At 40.1% G+C, this 25,159-nt stretch overlaps 1 protein-coding gene across 1 annotated transcript in view; it reads right to left on the reverse strand.

The window, feature by feature from the left end:
- The window catches only part of LOC108296126 (gamma-aminobutyric acid receptor subunit beta-2), a gene marked incomplete at its 3' end in the record, with an annotated part of 138,650 nt that extends 129,525 nt beyond the window's left edge, over window positions 1-9,125 (reverse strand). Inside the window, exons 1-4 of the mRNA XM_037734910.1 lie at window positions 8,960-9,125; window positions 7,911-8,139; window positions 7,666-7,757; window positions 6,577-6,644 (exon numbers count right to left, since the gene is read on the reverse strand). Of these exons, the coding sequence (XP_037590838.1) occupies window positions 6,577-6,644; window positions 7,666-7,757; window positions 7,911-7,987 (237 nt within the window). The remainder of the gene's footprint in view (window positions 1-6,576; window positions 6,645-7,665; window positions 7,758-7,910; window positions 8,140-8,959) is intronic.
- Between the last annotated feature and the right edge of the window lie 16,034 nt (window positions 9,126-25,159).

Raw genomic sequence — 25,159 nt, forward strand, 5'->3', positions numbered from 1 at the left:
CAGTACATTTCTCCATTTGCCACTCCATAAAAAGGTAATTTGTGTATGTGTTTACTAGAACTCTTTCCTCAAAAGTGAAATATTGCTTCACTCTTTGGTTGGCAAATGTGTTGTTTTAAGATGGAGAAGAATCTGCTTTAAATGAAGAGGAAGCTATTTCAGTCCATAATCCTCACAGCCAAATTTGAATCTTAAAATGCACTTTTCATCAAAGAATCTTAACAAAAAGATTCCTGCCAATTTAACCAAGACATCTAAAAATATTTCATTCCAAGGCCAAGCTTTCTGCTCAGGAGCATTCTAATTGAGACCACATTCTTCCAAAGATTTATTGAGCTGACAGTTACCTAAGTCACATGGTTCCAACACCACCACTAGCGTCCGTAAGAACCCACAACTGCATGCCATTTAGGAGTTCTACATTTTTTTTCACAATTTTCTAGATTTTCAAGATTTCCTGGAACTTCTTTTTAGCCAATAGAGCTACTATAACTAACCAAGTAAGAGAAACATGTAATTTTGATTGGAAGCCAAGTTAATATGTCCCTTCTCACTTAAAACATAGTAAAAGTGAGACTTAGTAAATTATATTGCCAACTCAAGCACACTTAAGACAGTAGCTGGAGTGGACACTGGGACTCTTGAGTTGTCTTCATTAAGCATGTTCATAGACTACCAATAAACTTACATGAGGGCATATCTCAGAAAGATATTGCTGGATCAGTTCCAGACCACCACAATAAAGTGAACATCTCAAAAATGTGAGTCACACATGTTTTTTGGTTTCTCGGTACATAAAAAAATTATGTTTACACTGTACTGTATCTAGTAAGTATGAAATAGCATCATGTTAAAATATACATACCTTAATTTTAAAAACATTATTGCTGGAAAATACTAACAATCATCCGAGCCTTCACGAAGTAGTAATCTTTCTGGTAGTACAATGTCTTGGCTCCATGGAGATGGCTGCTGACTGAGCAGGGTTGTGGCTGCTAAATGCTGGGGTGGCTGAGATAAGTTCTTAAAATGATACAACAATGAAGTTTGCTATGTCAATGGACTCTTCTTTTCACAAAAGATTTCTCTGTGGCATGCTATCCAGTCTGGTAGCATTTTACCCACAGCAGAAATTTATTTCAAAATTGAAGTTGATCCTGCTGCTGCTTTATCAACTGAGTTTATGTAATATTCTAAACCCTTTGTTGTCACTTCAACAACGTTCACAGCATCTTCACCAAAAGTAGATTCCATCTCAAGAAACCATATTCTGGCTAACGCCCTTTTCGGCATTAGCCCACCTGCACCCAGGTGAAAAAAAAAAAAAAAAAAAAAGGAAAGAAACCACATTCTTTGCCATCCATAAGAAGCAACTTGTGCATTGAAGTTTGATCATGAGATTGCAGCAATTCAATCACATCTTCAGGCTCCACTTCTAATTCTAGTTCTCGTTATTTCCACCACATCTGCAGTGACTTCCTCCAGTCAAGTCTTGAACACCTCAAAGTCATTCATGAGAGTTGGAATCAATTTCTTCCAAACTCCTGTTAATGTTGCTATTTGAACCTCCTGTTATGAATCATGAGTGTTCTTAATCGCATGTAGAATGGTGAATCCTTTCCAGAAGGTTTTCCATATTTCACCCAGACTCATCAGAGGAATCACTGTCTATGGCAGGTAGAACCTTACAAAATGTACTTCTTAAGTAAGACTTGAAAGTCAAAATTACTCCTTGATTTATGGGCTACAGAATGGATGTTGTGTTAGCAAGCATGAAAACCACATTAATCTCTTTGTACATCTCCATCAGAGCTCTTGTGTGAACAGGTGCATTGTCAATGAGCAGATATTATTTTGTTGTTGTTGTTGTTTGATTTCTAATTTTAATCTTTTTTTTTTTTTGAGACAAGTTCTTGCTCTGTCACCCAGGTTGGAGTGCAGTGATGCAATCTCGGCTCACTGTAACCTTTGCCTCCCAGGCTCAAGTGACCCTCAACCTCAGCCTCCTGAGTAGCTGGGACTACAGGCACACGCCACCACACCCAGCTAATTTTTGTATTTTTGTAGAGACAAGGTTTCGCCATGTTGGCCAGGTTGGTCTTGAACTCCCGGGCTCAAGGGATTTGCCAGCCTTTTTCGCTGGAATTACAGAAGCCAGCCATTGCAACTGGCTGAGCAGTAACTCATTAAGAAAGTTTTTTTTTTTTTTTTTTCTGAGCAGTAAGTCTCAACAGTGGGCTTAAAATGTTCAATAAATCATGCTGTAAACAGATATGCTGTCACCTGGGCTGTGTTTTTCCATTTCTAGAGCACAGGCAGAGTAAATTTAGCATGGTTCTTAATTTGGGAAATGGTCAGTGAACAGTGGCTTTAACTAAAGGTAACCAGCTGCATTAACACCTAACAGAAGTCAACCTCTGCCTTGAAGCTTTGAAGCCAGGCATTAACTTCTCCTCCTTAGCTATAACAGTCTTAGATGTCATCTTCTTCTGATAGAAGACTCTTTTATCTAAAAAAGTCTGTTGTGCAGAATAGCCAGCCATCTTCATCCATTACCTCAGATCTTCTGCATAAATTGCTGCAGCTTCTCTGTCAGCATTTGCTATTACACCTTGCAGCTTTATGTTATGGAGACAGCTTGTTTCCATAAACCTCCTAGAGCAGCCTCTGCTAGCTTTCAACTTTTCTTCTGCATATCCCAAGCCTTCATAGAATCGAATACAGTTAGGGCCTTGTTCTGGTATTCTGGCTTTTTCTTTAAGGGAATGTTGAATGTTGTGACTAATTTGATCTTCTATCAAGAGCACTAAAACTTTCTCCATGTCATCAATAAGCCTGTTCTATTATCCTTTTTTTTTTTTTTTTTTTGGAATAGAGTCACTGTGTCGCCAGGCTGGAGTGCAGTGGCGCGATCTTGGCTCACTGCAACCTCCACTTCCCAGGTTCAAACAATTCTTTTGCCTCAGCCTTCCAAATAGTTAGGCCTACAGGTGTACACCACCATACCCAGCTAATTTTTGTATTTTTAGTAAAGATGGGGTTTTGCCATGTTGGCCAGGATGGTCTCCATCTCTTGACCTTGTGATCCACCCACCTTGGCCTCCCAAAGTACTGGTATTATAGGCATGCCCTACCATGGCCAGCCCCAATTTCTTATCTTTCATGTGTTCACTGGACTACCACTTTTAATTTCCTTCATGGCTTCTCCTTTGCATTCACAACTTGGCTAACTGTTTGGGGCAAGAGACCTAGCTATCTGCCTGTCTCAGCTTTTGACACACTTTTCTCACCGATCATAATCATTTCTAGCTTTTGATTTAAAGTGAGAGATGTGCAACTCTCATTGTAGGGCTATTAATTGTCCCGATTTCCATATTGCTGTGTCTTGGGGAATAGGGAGGCTCACAGAGAGGGAGACAGACAGACATTGGTGGAACTGTCAGAACACACAGAGCCTTTATCCATTAAGTTTGCTGTCTTACATGGGTGCAGTTCATGGTGGCCCCAAACAATTGCAATAGTAATATCAGAGATCACTGATCACCATAACAGATATAATAATAATGAAACAATTTGAAATATTGTGAGAATTACCAAAACGTGACACAGAGACACAAAGTGAACATGTGCTACTGGAGAAACAGGCTCCTTAAAGACTTGCTCATTTCAAGGTTGCCACAAACCTCCAATTTGTAAAAATGCAATGTTTGCAAGGCACAATAAAGCAAAATAGAATAAAACAAGGTATATCTATATTATGGTATTCCATAGGTAAAATGATAAAATGTAAATTTATTAAAGGCGAGTAATACCCCCATAGGTAAAATGGAGCTATTACTCACCTTTAATAAATGAGTAAAGTGAGCCCAGTCTATCTGTGGAATATTTTCAGGATGACTAAGCAGCAGAAGAACTCGCATCTGAGACTCCTGATTCACTTCAGAGTCTTTCTGTCATTGTGATTTCCAAGGAGCATCACACTGACATGGACATTTATTTGTAAGTACAAATGAGTCAATGGTTCTCTACCATTCTCCAAAGGAAGACATGCTATAATAAGAGAAAGTTACAATTAGCAGACATTGCAGTCCAGAAAGGATAATGAGGGAGAAATGTGTCTGTTAATCAGTTTTGAAGTTTCATTTAAATAATCAATCAACTATTCTTTCAGACCTGAAGCTAATCAAAAGGCCCTAACACTTAGACCTACATACAGGGGACAACATACCATACTGTTATTTAGATACCAGTGATAGAATTTCCTGTCTGTTGCTTCAACACAAATAATCATCTTTTAAAAATAACAACAAACATCACAAAAATTTTCTTTGAAGATTAATTTTAGGTTACTAAGATTGCTAGCTAAAATAAACGTTAACTTTTCAACAAGTCACAATCTAGCTGGACAAATATATCAGTGTTAGCATAAGGCTAAGTAAGGAATCTGGCTTGGAATTTTCAACACTTTGTTCTAATCATTAATGTTGCAATGCTGTCCTATTTACAACCTGACATTCATTTTTGCACTTTCAACATCTCATGTTTTTTCAGCAACAGTAAATAGCTTTAAGTGATGACACCTTGCCTTAGCTGGATCTATATTTTGACTAGCAGGTCCTGGCATTGTGTCCACCTCAGATATCTCTCCAAATGTTGCATGCAAGCAAAAAAAGATGAATAGATCTTAAAGGAAAGAAAAATAAAAATTCTATCACTCTAAACAATGTTAGGATATAATGCCTCTAAGTTATTAGCTAACCTATTGCAGCAACCTCTAGTCATCTCGTGATTCTCTCTTTGGGTTCTAAATTTTTCTTGAAATGTTTCACAAAATCTCATTTTGTGATGCTCTAAAGAGGGAGGTGGTGGTAAAATAAGACTTGGGACTGAGAGAAGAGCATAAAAAAAGCAAATGCCAAAGAGAGGAGTCTGAATCAATCACGTGTAGAATGCACAGAATCACACCTGATTTCTACATTACTTTGTTTTAAACAGTACAATGTTGATTCAAATTCCTGAGATGTAGGAAGGTACCCACATTAGGACTTTTATTTTTATGCTGAAGCTCAAAATATAAGTTGAGGAAAGGCCTTTCAAATTCACCAAAAGTGAACATTTGTATATCTGATAAATTAAGTACTACCCCAAAAAACATTCTCTAACCACACAGATTTTCATAATGTGAGGGAAATCTATGGTTATGAAACATCCAATATTGTATTTAGTCTGCATTTATATTGCATGTGATAAAAATTTCCCCAAATTAGAATATGAGAAGATTCATGTCATTAAAACATTTTAGAAATAGCTGAATTCCCTTGCATATTCATAAGGTATAAGGATAGTATTCATTTGCTTCAGAATCTTGTGAAATCTCAGGATTATCTCTTTGGACAGTGTATAAGGACTGTGCTGGTTACTGAGCTTCTTCTTCTTTGAATTCTGGGAATACGGAAATTTGTATAATGTTGAGAACTAATTGACAAGTCCTGAGGGCTGGCTTAGAAATGCTTTGCATAAAAGCTTACACACTATACCCCCTTTTAAAATAATGCATCCAATTTCTAGACAGAACTATGCCAAAACACAGCCTTCTGAAATGTGTTGTGGGCTATAAGGATTAAAAGTAACACTGGAATTTTACATTAAAATGTGGCCTATCTAGAGGGACTTCTCCAAAGCACAGGATCTTTAAAACACAGAGTAGAAAAGTCACTGGAGGAATGCCCCCAAGTACGTGGGGGCGTCTGGGACACTTGTCATTGTCTTGCATGTCTGCAGTATTCCAATATGGGCAGTAGGGGGAGCTCCTGCATGAAGCAAACCCCCCAACACGTGTTTCCTAGCTGGGAACATAACGCGTTTACCTCTTAGCCTTGCCCCAAGTCCAGGGAGGTAGCCACCAAGGAGTACTGCTGTCAATTAACTGTACAAGCTTAGGACATGTGAATGAATTGCTGAAGTGAACAGAGATGACACATGGGTCTGAGCCTACCTTTTAGAAATAGGGTGGCCAATTTTTATTTTGGTGGGCAGGAGGGGTTAAAGGAAGCAGCAATCAATGGAGTTGGGGCAGAAACAGGGGAGGGGGCTTGCCGTTAGCTGTAAACAGTGATCTTGGAAAGCAACAAGTGGGCATCAGTATTTCAGGGCCTTTATTACAGTTTCGTTTGTAGACTATATTCTCCATTAAATGTCAAATCAAACTTTCTTTTCTTCCCATGACCCCACCCCAAATCCAGAAAATCACTTGATGAACTGTGTTTCTCATTGAGCCTTAGGAGATGAGGCTTCTGTAGGGGGTCTCCTGCACGTGGCTGTGTTTTACACATGAATGTGTGATGCATTTTACTCCAAGTCCCAAGTATCAGAACCACGTTGAAAACATCTTTAGGGACCAGAAAGAGCCAGCTCTCTAGCCTCAAACACAGTGGATTCCAGTATGAAATTCCATGCCCTCTCCCCCACCTCATCCACATACTCAGGCACACTCCTACCCCCAACAGCTGGCTCATTTCACCTTCCTGTCCCCAAACGAAGGTCTGCAAAGATGTAGTCAAAAACCTCAGCACTCACCATATTGACTTCAGAAACCATATCGATGCTGGCAATGTCAATGTTCATTCCCACTGCCACAGGGGGACCTGCAAAGCAAGATAGCCAGCCACGTGATTTCTTTGAACTTCATTCATTCTCAGCAAGAGTTATCTCTGGGCATGAGACACTCTACCCAAAACCCCTCCTCACTACTCACTCTCAAATTCCTCAACGCTCTGCTTTTTTTGTTTAAAAAGACTAGCCAGGCACTCACTCCTCTGAGAAATGCTGTATTGAATACGCACACATATATGCTGTGAACAAGGGATTCCAGCTCAGTCTACATGTGCATATGTCTCAGCAAGTGAATGCACACAACTCACAGAAGCACAAGAATACTTCCAGCCTGAGGGATTTTTATAAATTGCGCTGAAATCCTCTCCTCCTCAATCTTTTCCACCCCCCTCTGTACACAGGTTTTTAACTCTTTGAGCTTCATAAGAGTGAAGCAATATTAAGTGAGTGTATCAGCATACCCAGGGCTGCAGCCAGAGAGAGGTTCCTCTTTTCCCTACCGTGTCTAACCCTCCCATTTTCTCTCTACCCTCCCATCCTCCAGTCCTCCCCACTTCTGTGAGGCTGGGAGGAGTGGATTATATCCAGACATGAGCCACTGTAACCGCGGCCAGAAGAACTCTTCCAAAGTAGGCAGGCACAGGGGGTTAATGCCACCTCTCAACCACTGCCTGCACGTCTTGTCCTAAAAAATGTTCACGGTGGCCTTCTGTAAGCCAAGTTCTCTCAGCACACCATTAACTAAACTTAAGAGGTTTGTATCTCAACAAAGCAAAGACAGGGAAGCAAAGGATTCATAACAGTGAAGCTGAAAGACAGCAGTCACCAAATTTGAGTGCACATGAAGAGGGTCTCATTGAAAGACCACGCAAGTGCTGGGTAGCAACAATCCAGTTTAAGTTTTGATCAGTTTCTCAGTATGGTAAAATAGAGACACATTCAGTACACCACATGCACCCACAACTAGGGAGAGGGAAGAGAGCGCGCACAAAGCTCAAAAGACAGCTTCGGCTGTGGCTGGACTCTTCCTTATTTACAAGGCAACCCCATTACCTCCAAAATCTGGTCTCAGACGAATGTCATAGCCTTTCAGGAGTCTATCCACCGTCTCTTTAACCAGCGACATATTACTAGGGTCATTGACACTAAAGAAAGAAATGACAATAAGCAGGCATCAATAAGGAAGCAGGCACAGCGTTTTCAGCATCGGATCCGTACTACATTTCCCTGCTCACAAAGGTATGCAGACAGAGCCCTTCAAAGTGAGAACGGAAAAGAGAAGCCTTGGGCACACTTACCTCTGCGCACAGACAGCGGCGATTATTAAGGGGAAGGACCAAATCCCAAAGTAGCCCCTTTTCCGGACTCTCCACATCCCTTTAGTTTTTGATGGAATTGAGGGTTTCACTGAAGAGAAGAGATCCAACTTAGTCTGCCCAGTGCAGTAATTCTAATGTGAGGCGCATGCGCACGGCGTACCAAAACATCAAAGGGGAAGCGGCGGCTGCCGGGGACCGAGCAGATTTCCTTGTTTAAAAAAAAAAAAAAAAAAAAATTAAAAGGGAAAAAAGGTAAGGTTGTGGTCTGTAGGTATTCCATTTACAAGTAAAAAACTAGAACATAAATTCAAAAAGTAACCTTTTTATTCCTTGTTTAAAAAAAAAAAAAAAAAAAAATTAAAAGGGAAAAAGGAAAAGCATATATATGTATAATACATACATATTTGAATAGTATGGAAAAGTCACCCCACAGGAGCATCCAGAATAAAATTTTTGTTATCCTTTCGTTAAGACAAAATAACTACAGCGTCTGGTAAGTTTCGGTAGTTTCAGGAGGCAGTTTTGCACCTAGCGGGTTGTGGGTTATTTGGGTGTGTGTGTGTGTGTGTGTGTGTGTCCTTTTAAATATGTAAAACCAGATTAGAAAATTAGAGGAGAGTAGGTGAGGGGTGCCAGCGGAAGATGGGTGCCGGTAAGCCCACTTCTGGTCTCAGCCGGACACAGGGGCAAGGAGTTTGAACTTTATTTCCTCGGCAAATAGCATGCCCTGCCTGGGGCAAGACAGGGATGGGGGGGCGGGGGTTGTGCAGCGGGTGGGAGGAGGGGGGAGGGGGCGTTGGGAGTCGAAGAGGAAGGGAGGGAAAAAACCAATGGGAGGAGTGCTGAGCAACCCCTTGGATTTGGGGCGGGGGGTTGGGGAGGCGGGTACAGAATAAGAAAGGCACAGAAAAATAAAAAAGGAAGAAAGGGAGAGAAAAGAAGAATAAAATAATGGCTGGTCTCTTCTAGGAGTCAAAGAGCAAGCTTTTCTTCACTACTCACGAGCGATTTCTTTCTCCTCTCCTCACCCTTTGCCCCCTATTCCCAGAGAAGAAAACCTCGGGGTCCTGTTTTCTCTCCGTGTGACGTTCCTGACCCGCTAGTCCCGGTTATTTATAGCAGGAGGGGGGGGGTGCGAGGGGAGCAGAAAGGCAACGCTGTCTCTCCAGGTTTCGGTCTGATTCTGCAGTGGGTATTATTAGTGGGCAGGGTGGGGTTTGGATGAGGGGGAGACGGGACGTGGAGGCGTGAGGTACGCGGTTGACTAGCGCCCAAGCGCAGGTGCGGGGGACTGGAGGGCGTGGGCGACGGCACTGTGCAGGAAGGGCAGGTGGCCGAGTGGGACTCGCCCGGGCTGGGCCCCCCGCACCCCCTCTGCCGCGCGCACCCGCGCGCACACACGTGCAGGTGCACTCCCCAACCGCCACCCCCGCTTACCTCGCGGGCCCGCGTTCGCCGCCCACTCCTGCCGCGCGCGGAGCTGGAGCCCCCGGCCCCTCGGTCCGGGCCGGGGACAGGAACTCCGGGCCGTTCAGGGTCTGCGCCTGTGGATACAACAAGCCTGAGAGGTTCCTAAAAGGCAGGCAAAAGGAGAAAGGGCACCCCCACCTCCGGGGGCACTGTGTTCTCCAGCGGTCTCCGCGCCACCTCGTCCTCTTCCCTTCCCCGGGCCCAGGGGACTCGCACACCCAGAGGCTGCCTCTTCCTTTCCTCCCGATGCTCAGGCCGGCTAGCCGTGGCCGCCGGCACCCGGAGGAGGCAGCAAGCTTAGGGTGAGGAATTGGAGGAGGGAGATACTCAATTCACAAAAGAAGTCTTCCCTCCGCTCCAGGGAAAGAGAGGAGCTGCGGGAGGTGCTACGAGTCTGGGGACACAGGGCAGTCCAAAGGAACCCGAGTCCAAACCAGTGGCTCTCCGGGTACTCCCGAGTTTATCTTGGAACTGGGGAAGAGGCGGTAGAGTAGGTGTTCCCGCTACCCCTCCCCCAGCCCCACCCTGGGTAAAGAACTGGAAAGGCCAGAGCCCAAATCTCTATTCTGGACCCCAACGCTTAGCCTCTCCCTGCTGCTGCCAATCATGGTCGCTATTAACTGAGTGCCTACTGGGTGCCAGAGTGCTGCATTCATTAATTCTGACAACAGTTCCAGCGATTAGCTATCACTTCAGTGTCCCCATTTTATAGATTTAGAAATTGGCACACTGAAGCCAAGGAGCTTGCCCAAGGTCACTCAGATAGCAAGAGGTGAAACCAGGACTGGACTTCAAAGCCAGCGTTCCCAACCACTGAACTAGACAGCCTAGACTCCGGAGGCGCCTGAGTCAGCGACCTTGCCCGCCGTCAAGCGCTTCGCTGCGGCGGGTCAAGCTCTGGGCGCCGGCGGACCTAGCGGCGGCTGAGGGTGGAGTTGCGCGCGGACCGCTCCAGCTCGTCCCGGCTGCTGTCGGCGGGGAGGAGTGGTCGCTGGCGCGCGGAGTTGGCGGCAGTGGGCAGGCGTAGCTCCGCAGGCTTGCGGTCCCCACCACCCTGGGGGCTCCTCAGGGTCCGGGTCCATGCTGCACTCTTGACCCACTTACCTTCTGATAACCTTTCCCCTCCCCCGCCTGGGTCAGAGGGTCATCTGGGGGCAGCCTGTGGGGATGACTCAAGGGGAAGTGTGGAGGCGGAAGGGCTGTGAACGGGGGAATCCGACCGCTCCCCCAGGATGGATGGTAAGCAGGAAGAGAAAGCTGAGTTCCTTCGCTGACCAAGGGAGTTTCTAGGTTGGAAAACAGGTAAAGCCCAGCACCGTGAACACAGTGCAGATCTACCGCGCGGCGTTCTACCAGACTCCCAGGCTCCTAAGAGCCCATCCAAAGACATTCGCGCGCGCACTCACAAGCGCGCGCGCGTGCGCACACTCACACGCGCGCGCGCACACACACACACACACACACACACACACACAAGGGGGTGGGAGGAGGAAGTCTTAAGCCTCCCGTCTGTAGTTACTTGGGTTTAGCGTTACCTCAGAATGTTGAACCATGGACGAAGAAAACTGCTCATTTTTCTTTCTCTTTTGTCATGTACACAGAATCTTTTGCACCAGCTGAGTAAAGGAAGGGTGGGGAGCGGTGGGGAGATGGGGGGGGTTAGGAAATTATCAGCATGATGTCCACAGGATTCCCAAAGCGGTTTAGTCCCAAGTAGCCAAATTATGAGGCCCCAAATGCTTCCTTTCCCATCGAAACTCTAACATATCTCAAAATAGCTCAAAATAGGGTTTTCCTTCTGACCCTTAGTTAACCACGTTTTTCTTTCTTGCACCGTCAGCCCCCTTCTACTTAGGCTCGCTTCAGTTTGGGTTGAGAGAACAAAATTCAGTACAGTAGCTAGAACAAACCACAAATACTGTCACCCAACTATAATAACAGTAATGATAATGGCCCAGGGAATGACGATACAAGTATTTATTAAAAGTCTGCTATATAGAAAAAATTAACGAAGAGAGGGGCAAAGAGTTAAAAAGAAAGCAGCTTGCAACTCCAAGTAAAATATTATATAGTATAAACTGAGAGCGTAAAGGAACAGAAGGTAAATCTTTGGGTTCAAAAGACTTACACAAATACTTAGTAAATTTGTAACTTGGACAAGACATTTAACCTCTAAGACTCAGTTTCCCCTTCTGGAAAACTGAGAAGGAAAAAAATATCTTCTCCATTGGACTGCTGTAGGATGAAATAAATATATGTGTAGTATTTGGCTGCGATTAATAAATATTAGTAATCTTTTAATGAATAAGCCATAATGAATGGACATGAAAACAAACAAGGTTTAGTGGCATTCAGCTATAAAGACTGAGTAGATATAGATTTGGTGCCATTATTATTATTATTTTAAATTATACTGTAAGTTCTGGGATATATGTGCAGAACATGCAGGTTTGTTACATAGTTATACACGTGCCATGGTGATTTGCTGCACCCATCAACCCGTTATCTACATTAGGTATTTCTCCTAATGCTATCCCTTCCCTACCCCCTCAACCCCTGACAGGCCTGGTGTGTGATGTTCCCCTCCCTCTATCCATGTGTTCTCCTTGTTCAATTCCCACTTATGAGTGAGAACATGCAGTGTTTGGTTTTCTGTTCCTGTGTTAATTTGCTGAGAATGATGCTTTCCGGCTTCATCCATGTCCCTGCAAAAGACATGAACTCATCCTTTTTATGGCTGCATAGTATTTCACTGTGTATATGTGCCACATTTTCTTTATCCGGTCTATCATTGATGGGCATTTTGGTTAGTTCCAAGTCTTTGTTATTGTGAATAGTGCTGTAATAAACATATGTGTGCATGTGTCTTTATAGTAGAATGATTTATAATCCTTTGGGTTTATTAGATTCGTTGGGATTCTTGTAGTTGAAAACAACAATGGTTTTTCATATCATTAGTCATGGTTATAATCCAACTGGGAATAATGACATATGCTTTATTTTCATTAAGTATTATTTTAGTAATGGGGTTTGTGGGGTTTTCTTCTAAGCCCTCACCTATTTATGGTGGGTTAGTGCTAATTTTTAGTGGTGCTGTAGGTTGTGTAATTACGTTATATTTCGGTGGATCTTATATGGGGCTTATAGTTTTTTTTTAATTTATTTAGGTGGCTTAATGGTTGTTTTTGGTTATACTGAGGCAATAGCAATTGATGAGCATCCTGAAACATGGGTATCAAGTACTGATATTTTAGGGATTTTCATGTTGGGTTTAATAATGGAAATAATTATAACAGTTTTATTAGGCGGTGACCCCAATAAAACGGTAGAGGTTACTGTTAATTATAAGACTATGGCAAGTAGAATAATTTATGAGGGTGAGGGACCAGGATTGATTCATGAAGATCCTACGGCTGCTGCTACCTTATATAATTATGGTGTTTGGGTTGTTTTAGTTGCTTGTTGAGCGTTGTTTATGGGCATGCATATTGCAATTGAGCTTACTCAGGGTGGGGGCTAAATAGTTAAAAGTAGTGCCAGAATAAGTGGAATAAAGATAGATAAAAAATAAAGCTTAATTAGGCCCTTTTGAGTTGATGTGGTTGTAGAAATTGAGATTTGAGTTTGCGTTGTTATTTTTGGTATGGGTTTTTCCAATTAAAATAGGTCTAGTAAGATTGAGGTAAAGTTCTGACTTGCGGTTAAGCTTGAATGGGGATTAAATAGATGAGTAGTGATTGAGTAAAAGCCTAGTATGTTGGAGAAGTAGAAAGTTTTTACTGGAGTGCTTAATTTTATATTGTTGGTTATGAAATTAAGTTCTGTTGCTAGAAGGAGACCTAAAATAGTTATGCTTAGCTAAAGCTGTAAGTTTAAGGTAATATGGTATACTGACTTGAGGGTGTGAAGCAGGAAGAACACAATTAGAAATAAGAAACCCGTCAAAAATGCTATGCACTGCTAGGTGATTAATTGGGTTTATTAGTAGGGGATTATTTTCATTAATTAAGATAAGAGCTGTAAAGCGGCGGTGTCCTGTTAGAGTAAAGAAAATAATTCGGATACTGTATATAGCTGTGAGGGAAGTGGCTACGAGAGTAGCTATAAGGACTCAGGCGTTGGCATATGACGGGTTGGTGGTTTCGATGATTAGATCTTTTGAGTAGAAGCCTGTAAGGAAAGGTACACCTATAAGTGCAAAGCTTATGGGATTTCTGGGTCAAATGGTATTTCTGGTTCTAGATCCTTGAGGAATCACCACACTGTCTTCCACAGTGGTTGAACTAATTTACACTCCCATCAGCAGTGTAAAAACGTTCCCATTTCTCCACATCCTCTCCAGCATCTGTTTTTTCCTGACTTTTACTGATCACCATTCTAACTAGCATGATATGGTGTCTCATTGTGGTTTTGATAGTGATGATGAAGTTTTTTCCATATGTTTGTTAGCTGCATAAATGTCTTCTTTTGAGACGTGTCTGTTCATATCCTTTGCCCACTTTTGATGGGTTGTTTTTTTCTTGTAAATTTGTTTAAGTTGCTTGAGACTCTGGAGATTAGCCCTTTGTCGGATGGATAGATGGCAAAAATTTACTCCTTTTCTTTTTCTGTGCAGAAGCACAAGAATGACAGAAGATCCCATTTGTCAGTTTTGGCTTTTGTGGCTATTGCTTTTGGTGTTTTAGGCATGAAGCCTTTGCCCGTGCCTGTGTCCTGAATCTTATTGTCTAAGTTTTTTTCTAGGGATTTTACGGTTTTAGGTCTTATATCTAAGTCTTTAATCCATCTTGAGTTAATGTTTGTATAAGGTGTAAGAAAGGGGTCCAGTTTCAGTTTTCTAAGCATGGCTAGCCAGTTTTCCCAACATCATTTATTAAATAGGAATCCTTTCCCCACTGCTTGTTTTTGTCAGGTTTGCCAAAGATCAAATGGTTGTAGACGTGTGGTCTTATTTCTGAGGCCTCTGTTCTGGTCCATATGTCTGTTTTGGTATTAGTACCATGCTGTTTTGGTTACTGTAGTCTTGTAGTATAGTTTGAAGTCAGGTGGCATGATGCTTCCAACTTTGTGACTTCCTTTTTCCCTTTTTTTTTTCCTTAGGATTGTCTTGGCTATACAGGTTCTTTTTTGGTTCCATATGAAATTTAAAGTTGTTTTTTCTAATTCTTTGAAGAAAGTCAGTGGTAACTTGATGGAGATAGCATTGAATCTATAAACTGCTTTGGGAAGTATGGACATTTTCACGATATTGATTCTTCCTAGCTAAGAGCATGAAATGTTTTTCCACTTGTTTGTGTCTTCTCTTATTTCCTTGAGCAGTGGTTTGTAGTTCTCTTTGAAGAGGTCCTTCATATCCCTTGTAAGTTGGATTCCTGTGTATTTTATTCTCTTTGTAGCAATTGTGAATGGACGTTCACTAATGATTTGGCTCTCTGTTTGTCTATTACTGGTGCATAAACATGCTTGTGATTTTTGCACAATGATTTTGTATCCTGAGAGTTTGCTGAAGTTGCTTATCAGCTTAAGGAGATTTTGGTTTGAGACAGTGGGGTTTTCTAAATACCCAGTCTTGTTATCTGCCAACAGAGACAATTTGACTTCCTCTCTTCCTATTTGAATGCTCTTTATTTCTTTCTCTTGCCTGATTGGTGCCATTATTATAAGTTAGCCTGAGAATAAAGGAGCAGACATTTCAAGGGAATTAAGGAAGGGTAAAGAAGAAGACGTATTAAAAAACCCAAATGGCATCAAATTGAGAAAAGAAGAAAGAATGTTTTTTCTCTATGTAATAACAACTCAGGGATATCCCATACCAACAATAGTAACTAATATAATTAAAAATACATTTCTGTCCTGCCGCAGTGGCTCATACCTGTAATCCCAGCACTTTGGGAGGCCAAGGTGGGTGGATCATGAGGTCAGGAGATTGAGATCATCCTGGCTAACACAGTGAAACCCTGTCTCATGCACCTGTAGTCCCAGCTACTTGGGAGGCTAAGAAAAGAATATTGCTTGAACTCGGGAGACAGAGGTTGTAGTGAGCTGAGATTGCGCCACTGCACTCCAGCCTGGATGACAGAGCGAGACTCTATCTCAAAAAACAAACAAACAAACAGAAAAACATTTCTACTAGTTACAAAACTAAGGTCAACTTATTCCTAAAGTGAGTCCAGTCATACGACAGGAGCAACACTGGCCAACTCTCTGGAAGACTTTGCTGATGCAAAATGAGAACAATAACATGGAATCTGGAGATGTATCAATTGCTGAAGAGCATCCTCCAGGATCCCAAATGTAGAGTGAGAGGGCAAATGTAAGGACTCTTAACAGGTCATGCTTCAAAATCATATCCCTGTATGAAACATATAAATGCAAATTAAAAACAGTCACCAACCATCTTCTTTTAGCCTTTACTGTAATATTGAAACATTATTCAGTAAATATATAGCAGGCTCTTACTCTTTTTCAAAATTATTTGACAAGTACTGAGGGGTGGTGTGCTTAAAAAGCAGACATGTGGTCTTTATCCTCTTGGAGTTTACACTGTAGTATAGGAAAGAGACAAGAGCCATCATAGAATCCATTACATGCATAACATGTAAATTGGGAAAGATAGGAGATTACAGAAGTCATAATTGGTACGGATAACTCAATTTGAGGATTTGGGAAAAGATTTTCCTAATGAAGTTATGCTTCGATAGAGATCTCAAAGCTATGCTAGCCTGATGAAGGATTGGGGAAAGAAAGTTCCAGACAGAGGAAATAGTATACAAATATCCTGAATCAAGAGAGGATGGCATGAATGAAGAATGAAGGAAGATCAGGCAGACTAGAGGACAAGGGCAAGAGTGGCTGTTGAGTCAGTTGAAAATTGCAGACCATTGATAGGTTGAAGCAGAGGGATGACAGGATGAGTTTTAAATCACACTACAGGAAGACAGTAATGGCAGTAGGGATCTGTAAGGAAGCTATTGCAAGAATCCAGGTGAGACGTGATGTTGGTCTGAATTATAATAGTGACAGTGAAGATGAAGAGAAGTGACCAAAGCCATGTGGAAGAAGTGGCTAAACTGTGTGACAGATGCAATATGGATAATGAGGGAAAAGAGGGATTCAAATATGACTCATACATTTCTGGCTTGAGGAACTCAGTGTTGGTGGCAGAAGAAAGTTGATGAGGGTGATATATTGAGTTCGGGTCGTGTTGAGTTCAGGGTACCTGCTAGCCATCCAGGGTACACTAGACATTTTGGTAAATGCACCTGAAGCTCAGAACCAAGGGCTGGTCTGGGGCCAATGCAGAATCTCCATGTTGCAACTTGACAGTATATTTCCCTTCCTTTATTTAAGTTTTCCCTGTAGAATTCATAACTATGGGTTATAACCATAATTTACCCGTTTTATAACCATCTTCCTGCAAGGAAAGAAAGTTTTTAAAAATTATGATTTTGTCTACTTGGTCATTGTTGTAGCCCAGTTACTAGTGCCCATAGTAGATATGTAATGCATATGTTTTGAATGAATGAGTATATATTTGATGCTCCTGAAGATGTAATCCACTTACATTACAAATGTATATGAAGAATGAACAGAGTGGGAGAACTGGAGAGTTGAGAAGAGAAACTTCTGGTAAAGAACAGTTGCAACCACCAGAAGGGTCAAATTAACATTGACACTGAAGGAAGTACAATGTGATCACAGCCAAGGAAACAATATTCTGATAAAGGAAGGACTATTCAACTGTATTAAATCCTTTACAAAGATTTTGCATTTTAGAACAGGTATTACAGCTTATAGTATACAGTTCAAAAGGAAGTCACTCCGTCCTTCTGCCACCATGATCCTCTCTCTAAAAGCTAACACAATTCATTTTCTGGGGGAACGGTAATGAGATAGTCTATATCATAGCCTTTCATCTGTTAAGAAATAGTTATGAAATATGTTCACAGGTGCCAGGTAGCCCTCCCTGCCTTACTGCTGCTGGTGAAGCAGCAGAATGATGATTTTGAAGAAGGTTCTCATGGAATGTGTGTTACCTGTTTTGCCTAATCATTTAAACTTTTGAATTCATAATTCTTTAAATCCATGAATAAAAGACATCTTAGCTCTAAATATTGATTGGCGTCTTTTGAAATAGTGTGCAGAAATTTCAGCAATGATGCAGGGTAGGAATAAAGTCAGAAATAACATGTAGGAAGAAAATATATGCCTAGTACTGTCAGCATATACAAGAGCACAGACTTTCCAATTACTAATAAATTGTCAAATATATGGCTGTCTGAGCCTACTGACTCTACATTTGGGGTATGTCTGGCAAGCCTTGACTTCACAGGTACTAGAAAAGAAATTCCTCCTAAATTACCATAAATTCCATATTATGGGTTTATGACTTAAATGAGGCTTTACTGTGCAGAATTAGAAATGCAGATTACATGTCTACTGGGTCCAGTTTCTCCTTCAGCAGGAATACTATACATGACTTTCTGTAAAATTATCAACCACATTAAGCCTTATGACATAGAAATCAATTAAGGCTATTTAACTAAAAATGTAATATTAGTAATAATAAAATAAGATCAATGTGTCACTGTTCCAAATTCTTTCTCTATTATAATGTATTTAATCCTCACAATATACATGTAAAAATGCTTGTCATTTTTATCCCCACTTTATATGTGAGGAAACATCAGCAGAAATTAATAGCTCTAAGATCACACAATTTATATTTTAAAAAGTTAAACGGCTAAGGCCCTTCCTGGTAACTATGTGACTTTGTAAATGAAACTCCTATAGATTTGCCTACTCTACATTCCCAGCTTGTCTCATTCACTGAGTTAATATAATAGAAGTAAAACGTCAGCCCAGTCCGAGGATCCCTGCGCTTTAACAACCAAATGACTAATAGGAAATTTTGAGAATTGAGTTACTGGACATCTTTTAAAGGAGCACTACCTCAGATTAATCGATCTTCAAGAGCATAGAAAGAAAGTATGCCTCCGAGTACAAAATGAAATTAGTGATGCTTCCTATGGAGGTAAAATTGTTATAGAAGGAAATTACTTAAGCTCTGACACCGTGGGGATGCTAATTATGTTCACACACTGTCTTGGCAGAAATAAAGCACCACATCCTCTATGCTAGAAAAGGATGAAATGGGAAGGAAGTCCTTTTTATCAACTGCTATTCAAAATCCAAAGGGGGAGAAGAGGTATGCCTCATCAATGAATAAAACTGATTTACAAACAAGAACATTAAAAAATCTGAGCAATATTTCTCAAAATCTCTATCAGATTGGTTTCTTAGGGATGGCCATTGACAGATGGCCAAAGATAGGTAATTCAATGTGTAAAATGGAGTTTTCCAGAATGTAGGTCACGTACCTTGGAGGCCTTTCTCAATGCTCCTTTACCAGAACTGTATGTCCACTTAGATACCATAGTTAGGGATTCCAGGGTCTTTTGAGCACTACCGAAACTATTGAAATTCTAACAAATGTACATATTGACTCTAAATTTAAAAAACAAACTTAATGTTAAAATTAACGTCTAGGTGTCTATAACATGTAATACTATGCCTATAATTATGCACAATTAATTTCAATGTAGGAAAGGTAAACTTTAATCTTCTTTGTATTATGTGTCAAGGGGCCTCCAAAAGTTAAAAGACTTGGACATATGATGATTTTTCAAAGCCCCAAGTATCTACCGCCTCAGGCAGTGTTAATCTGTTTCAAATTCTATGCATCCAAAGCCAATTGCAGTGTTCTGTTCTTTTTTATTTCCCTTAAATCCTTTTTCAAGTTTATTCTACTGCTAATTCTACAAGAAACAAGACTATATTTTACTCTTGTTTTTATTATTCAATGTATTATATTCAGCACATTTACTTAACTTGCATTAGCACTTATAATCACAATTATTATTTTAGTTAATAATTATAGAGTTCTGACTTACTAGTTTGCTTGCTGTGTCATGAACAGTAATAATTTGTTATTTATTTAATTATTTCAAGCTTATGTGTAGTGCTTTTGGGGTTGTGAATGACAGAAACCAAGCCCAAACTATCTCATGCAAGTGAATTTTAGGTCATGTAACTGAAACCGTCAAGGATGAGCAGCTTTGAGGACAGGTGGATTCATGGGCTTAAGATATTTTATTTTTCATTTCCATTTTATGAAAATTGGCTTCATTCTTAGTTAGAGTCTCTTGTCAAAATGACTATCAAGCAGTTACTCCACTTAACCAACCCTGAGATGAACAATTTGGTAACACCAAAATTACAAGATAAAATACTGTGTGAAGGCTTGAATCATAGTCCTATGTTCAACCAACCGTTTGCTCTGATCGATGGACTTGTGCACACCTCTGGTCCTGAAGCTGGAGTAAACCATATCCAAACCATGTGGACCATGGGTGGTTAAGGAATGAGAACCCAAAGAAGGACCCTTAACATATTGTTTCTACAAAGAGGAGGAATGGATGCCGAACAGGAAAAAGTCAAAGATGGGCAGAATGGGTGTCATTACTAACCACATCTTTTTGATAAATCAATTGTGGCATACGGACTTGAATATGAAAAAGAAAGACTCAAATTTACCACATGCATTTTACATGAATGTCCTGTAACTGTAACTGTCCTGTAAAGATGAATGAATGAATACATCAATTTAGGACATCTGGGATTTCATATTCATGTCAATTGTGAATGATTGCTACTTACATTTTAGGAATTCACATAGTCATATGTGAAACAATCACCCTCAAAACTGTTTGAAAATAGTCATGGTATAACTGAATGAATATAAGTAAATATATGCAGGAATTGAAACAAAAATTTAATAAAATTATAAGCAAGAATGGCTAGGGATAGAAGGTCCTAAAAATTCAATATTGAGTAACTGAGAACTATTAGTAAAAATATTGTAATGTTAATGTTAAATACTTGCATTAATTCTACTTCTACATAGTAAAACTTGATTAATACTTGTTGAATAAATAAACATTTGAATGAATAAATTTCTCAAAAACCTTTTTGGCTGCCTGATATGGTTTGGCTACGGCCCCACCTAAAATCTCATCTTGAATTGTAATTTGCATAATTCTTATAATCTCCATGTGTCAAGGGAGAGACCAGGTGGAGGTAACTGAATCATCGGGCAGTTTCACTCATGCTGTTCTTGTGATAGTGAGTGAATTCTCACGAGATCTGTTTGTTTTATAGGTGTTTGGCAGTTCCTTCTGCATTCATTTTTCCTTCCTGCTGCCTTGTGAAGTGGGTGCCTTGTTTCCCCTTTAGCTTTTGCCGTGATTGTCAGTTTCCTGAGGCCTCTTAGCCATGCTGAACTGTAAGTCAATTAAATCTCTTTCTTTAATAAATTACCCAGAATCAGGGAATTGTTTATAGCAGTGTGAAAATGAACTAAATATTGCCTAAGCATTTAAATATGCCTCATATTAATAATCATAATATAGTCTCTAAATTTTTGTTGACATGTGACTTTTCTTAATAATAAAAATATATTATTATATATAGTATTTAAAATATATGTCACTGTGGATAGAAAATGACCTTGCCTGATACTTATATTCTAACCCCTCTACACTTTAATTCTCACAAAACACTGTGAGGTATATTCTAATATTATCTTCATTTCATAATATTCTGAAAATGTCAAAGGTTTTGTGATTAAGAAAAGCTTCTCTTCAGAAACAAAAGAATGGAGAAAAACTAGTCAAAGTCTGTCAGAGTAAAGATTTTCTTTAATTGGAAACCTAATGAGTAGGTGATAATAACCACTGTTTTCTTTCATTTGTTTTAGCGTAGTTATCTCATAATAGAAACGGCATGAAGACATGTTTTGTTCCTAGTTCCTGAGAAGATTAATTTGGCTCTAGCTTCAAATAAAATGATTAAGGGCTTTGAGTGGAAGTGTTCCCACTGAGGGTGTGGTATGTGGTGGCGTAGAGCAAATTCATAGCTCCATTAGATTAAGTCTTTTGCAGGAAAGAAACCCCAACGACCAATCTACTGATGTTTATTTCTTAAAATATAATTTCTTTTAATGTGAGCTCAGAATTAAGTGATTGGCTCTTGGAGCCGGTGACGCATCAACGAGAAGCAATGAGTGCTTTGGGGATTTGCTATGTTTCAACCATGCGTTTTATCCAGAACTGGGCATGTGGATAGTTCAAGAGAGATGATTTCGTATATTACATGGACATGTATTGTAAATTTAAGGAATATAGGTAAAGTAGAAAGGCAGTTGTTACTTGGCTGTGACAAAAATTCTATAGGTGGTATGCCAACATTTGGGAATTGTTGACTGAACAATTTATACAGGAACTATCTGCCGAAATCCTAAGAGAAATTCTCATAGTTTAAGCTGAAGTGAGAACCTTGTAACTCTTAAGTGTCTGTGATTATTAGAAGTCCCTAGTGTGGGTGATCAGGAGCCGTGAGATGTGAGATGAAACTGAATGTCATCAGACAACAAGGTCACCTTTTAGACACAGGGATCAAAATCTAATTTAGGAATTCAGTGAATATACTGACCCTCTATGTAGGTGGACATGTTCTACAAGATGAATTATACAATATTATTCCCCCTCAAGGAGGTTACTTATAGAGGGTGGGGGGGAGATGGCAAAAATGATTACAATTACTCTGAGCAGCAGAATATTAATGTCACAGGAAAGAAAAATAAGAGCATAATCCAAGGAGATTGCAGGAAAAGAGAGATCAGAACTGGCTAGGAGTAAATGGGAAAGCCTTTACTGAAAACATGCTACTTGAAATGGACCTCGAAGGATGGGCAAGATATTGTTGCAGTTTTTAGGGGGTGATGGGAGGTTTGAAATATATTTTTGCATAAATGTAACATCTAGCTAAAATAAAGAGGTAAATGGCTACAAAATTGGCCAAGTTGTGAAGGTCCTTGATATCAGGATGAGGGTTTCAAATGATGTAGGTAGATGTAAGGTACTCTGGAATCCAGTCATCCTTCCATCCTTCATCAGCAATGTTATAGTTGCTACATCATTTTTATCAGGGATCAGCTGACTTGCTATAATAACGAGTATCAGGCTTTGCAGGATACTCTGATCCACAGTAGTAGTATGAAAGTAGCCATAGAAAAACAATAAATCTGCGTCATGATTTAATAGGAGTAATAGAAAAGGAAAAAAAAATAGAAAAACACAGTAAGAAAAACACAAGAAAGAAATAAACAACCAAACTAGCAGTTTATCATGTTATGCAAATAGACACTAGTAATTTGAGAGGGTCTTTTATGTCACCTCCATTTTTAAAGAGTCATGAGAGTATTTGAAAAGAATGGCATGACATTATAGAGTATTTTAATCCTAGTGTTAAATTGAGCTGACTAGAGGAAAAAAACCTCAGATCTCAGATTCTTTTAAAATTATACTGGAAATGTATTTAAGAATTTACTGTAAAAAAAAATAGGGGTCGGGCGCGGTGGCTCAAGCCTGTAATCCCAGCACTTTGGGAGGCCGAGGCTGATGGATCACGAGGTCAGGAGATCAAGACCATCCTGGTCAACATGGTGAAACCCCGTCTCTACTAAAAATACAAAAAATCAGCTGGGCATGGTGGCGCGTGCCTGTAATCCCAGCTACTGAGGAGGTTGAGGCAGGAGAATTGCGTGAACCCAGGAGGCGGAGGTTGCGGTGAGCCGAGATCGCGCCATTGCACTCCAGCCTGGGTAACAAGAGTGAAACTCCGTCTCAAAAAAAAAAAAAAGTAAAATGGATGATTATCTAATTGTTCTATTTTTTTTTTTTCTTGGGAGCTGAGGTATGTGGTACCCATAGAGAATCCGGCTGTTCCCTTCCATTCTTTTATAAGGAAGGGAAATATAAATGGGACAGGAGAAAAGAAAACCATGAAGATGTTATTTTAACTAAAAGTTCTGGGAGAGTAATTTTTTTAAAAGCCAAATTTTAAATATTAAAAAACAACAGATATCAGAGAAAGCAACTTTTGAAGATAGCAAATCAAACTTACAGATTTGGAAAGACCCTGAAGCAATCATTGATATATTACAGAAAATATGCAATTCATTTGAAAATTCGTAGATAAAACAAGAAACCTCAAAGAGGTATCTAGTTGCAGCAGGCATCTTTGATCTATACCTTTAAACAGGTTGTATATTTTTCTCTGTAACTAAAGGCACACAAAAGATAACGGTTATGTTAGTGCAGCCTCTCAGGATTTCCATCACCAATGATTATGAGGTGAGGAATAGAACAATTCTTAAGAATCTTAGACTCCAGGTTTCCTTGTAGGGCCAAACTCAGGCCTACTCTCTATGGGACTCTTGCTTGAAATCTCCCTTGTTTTAGCTTCCCTCTTTTATTGTCTTACATTTTCCTCTTGCTCCTCATCTGCATAGAAATCCTTCTCTCAAGGTCTGCTTCTGGGAATTGAACCTAACACAGTTGGATAGTTTTGCATGCATTCTGGGGGAGAACTGTTTCTGGAAAATAAGACGTCATTACTGGAACTCTGCAGATGAGAATGATACCACAAGTCGTGGAAGAACAATAATTAGCTGCAGTGTGGTTGTTTAACACTACTTGTATGAGTTTTTGAGAGATGGGGTGGCAGACAAGTTACATTCTCTTCCTGACTTTTAGTTGTATCAGATGTAAAATGAGGATGTAAAACTAGGTGATTGCTAAAGTTCCTTCCAGATCAAAAAATTCCGTGACGTAAATCAGGGGATTGTCAAATTACGGACCTCTGGCCAAGTCCAGCCATGCCTCCTGTTTTCTGAGTAAATTTTTACTGGAACCCAACACTGCTCATTAGTTTAAGTATTGTTTATACCTGCTTCATGCTGCAGAGTTGAGTAACCTAGGCCACTGCTACAGAGTTGAGTAGTCGAGGCTACTGGGCAACTCCATGAGACTCATAACAATTATTATCCTCAACATTTTTAAAAACAGGTGAGGAAGTTGAGGCAAAGTAAATTTAAATAAGTTGCGCAAGTTTACAGGATGAGTAATGGCAGATCTGAGACTCATATTCAGCCAATCTGCCTCCAGAGTTGATGCTTTTAACCACAGTGCTAAAGTGCCCTGATTTAAGAATCCCAGGAGGGTGAATGTTAAAACATTTGCACTCGTAGTTATGTTGTGTTTGTTTTGTTTTTACAATTGGGGTTAACATTAACAGGAATGCATATGGAAATATAAATGGAGAACAGGGAAGGGGAGAAATTCTGCAAGCTCAACAAAGTTAGAAAATAACATCAACAATAAAATATAGCCTGTTAATTAATTAATTTATTTATTTATTTTACCATTACATACAGTCCTAAAATGTGGTTTCATGTTCCCCTCTTTTTCCTCATGGTGCAAATCACAGAACATTTACAAACATATTCACAACTAAGATGCTTAACTTGGTCCTCAGCATGATAGCATCCTGTTTCTGTGGAGCAGAACTAATCACATAATGTCACTTCTTACTTCTCCCCTCCCACTTCCTTTGAGATTGCAGTTCTGCTTAGGCAATGTGATGAATGACAATGTCAAAGATAGATAATTTTGCTTTTGACAATTTACAGTTTCACAGTGCCTCAGCACACTGTTTTGTAATGTTTTTGGTTTTTAGATCACACTGACATTAATCCTCTCAAAAATATTTGTGTATCCTTTTCCCCTGTGGAGAAGGCTCGTTTGAATGGAAAAAGTTTAAACACTAACTTAAATTGAAGAAGGAAATATCTTAAA

The sequence above is a fragment of the Cebus imitator genome, unplaced genomic scaffold, assembly GCF_001604975.1.
Source record: "Cebus imitator isolate Cc_AM_T3 unplaced genomic scaffold, Cebus_imitator-1.0 Scaffold683, whole genome shotgun sequence".
NCBI classification, from domain to species: domain Eukaryota; kingdom Metazoa; phylum Chordata; class Mammalia; order Primates; family Cebidae; genus Cebus; species Cebus imitator.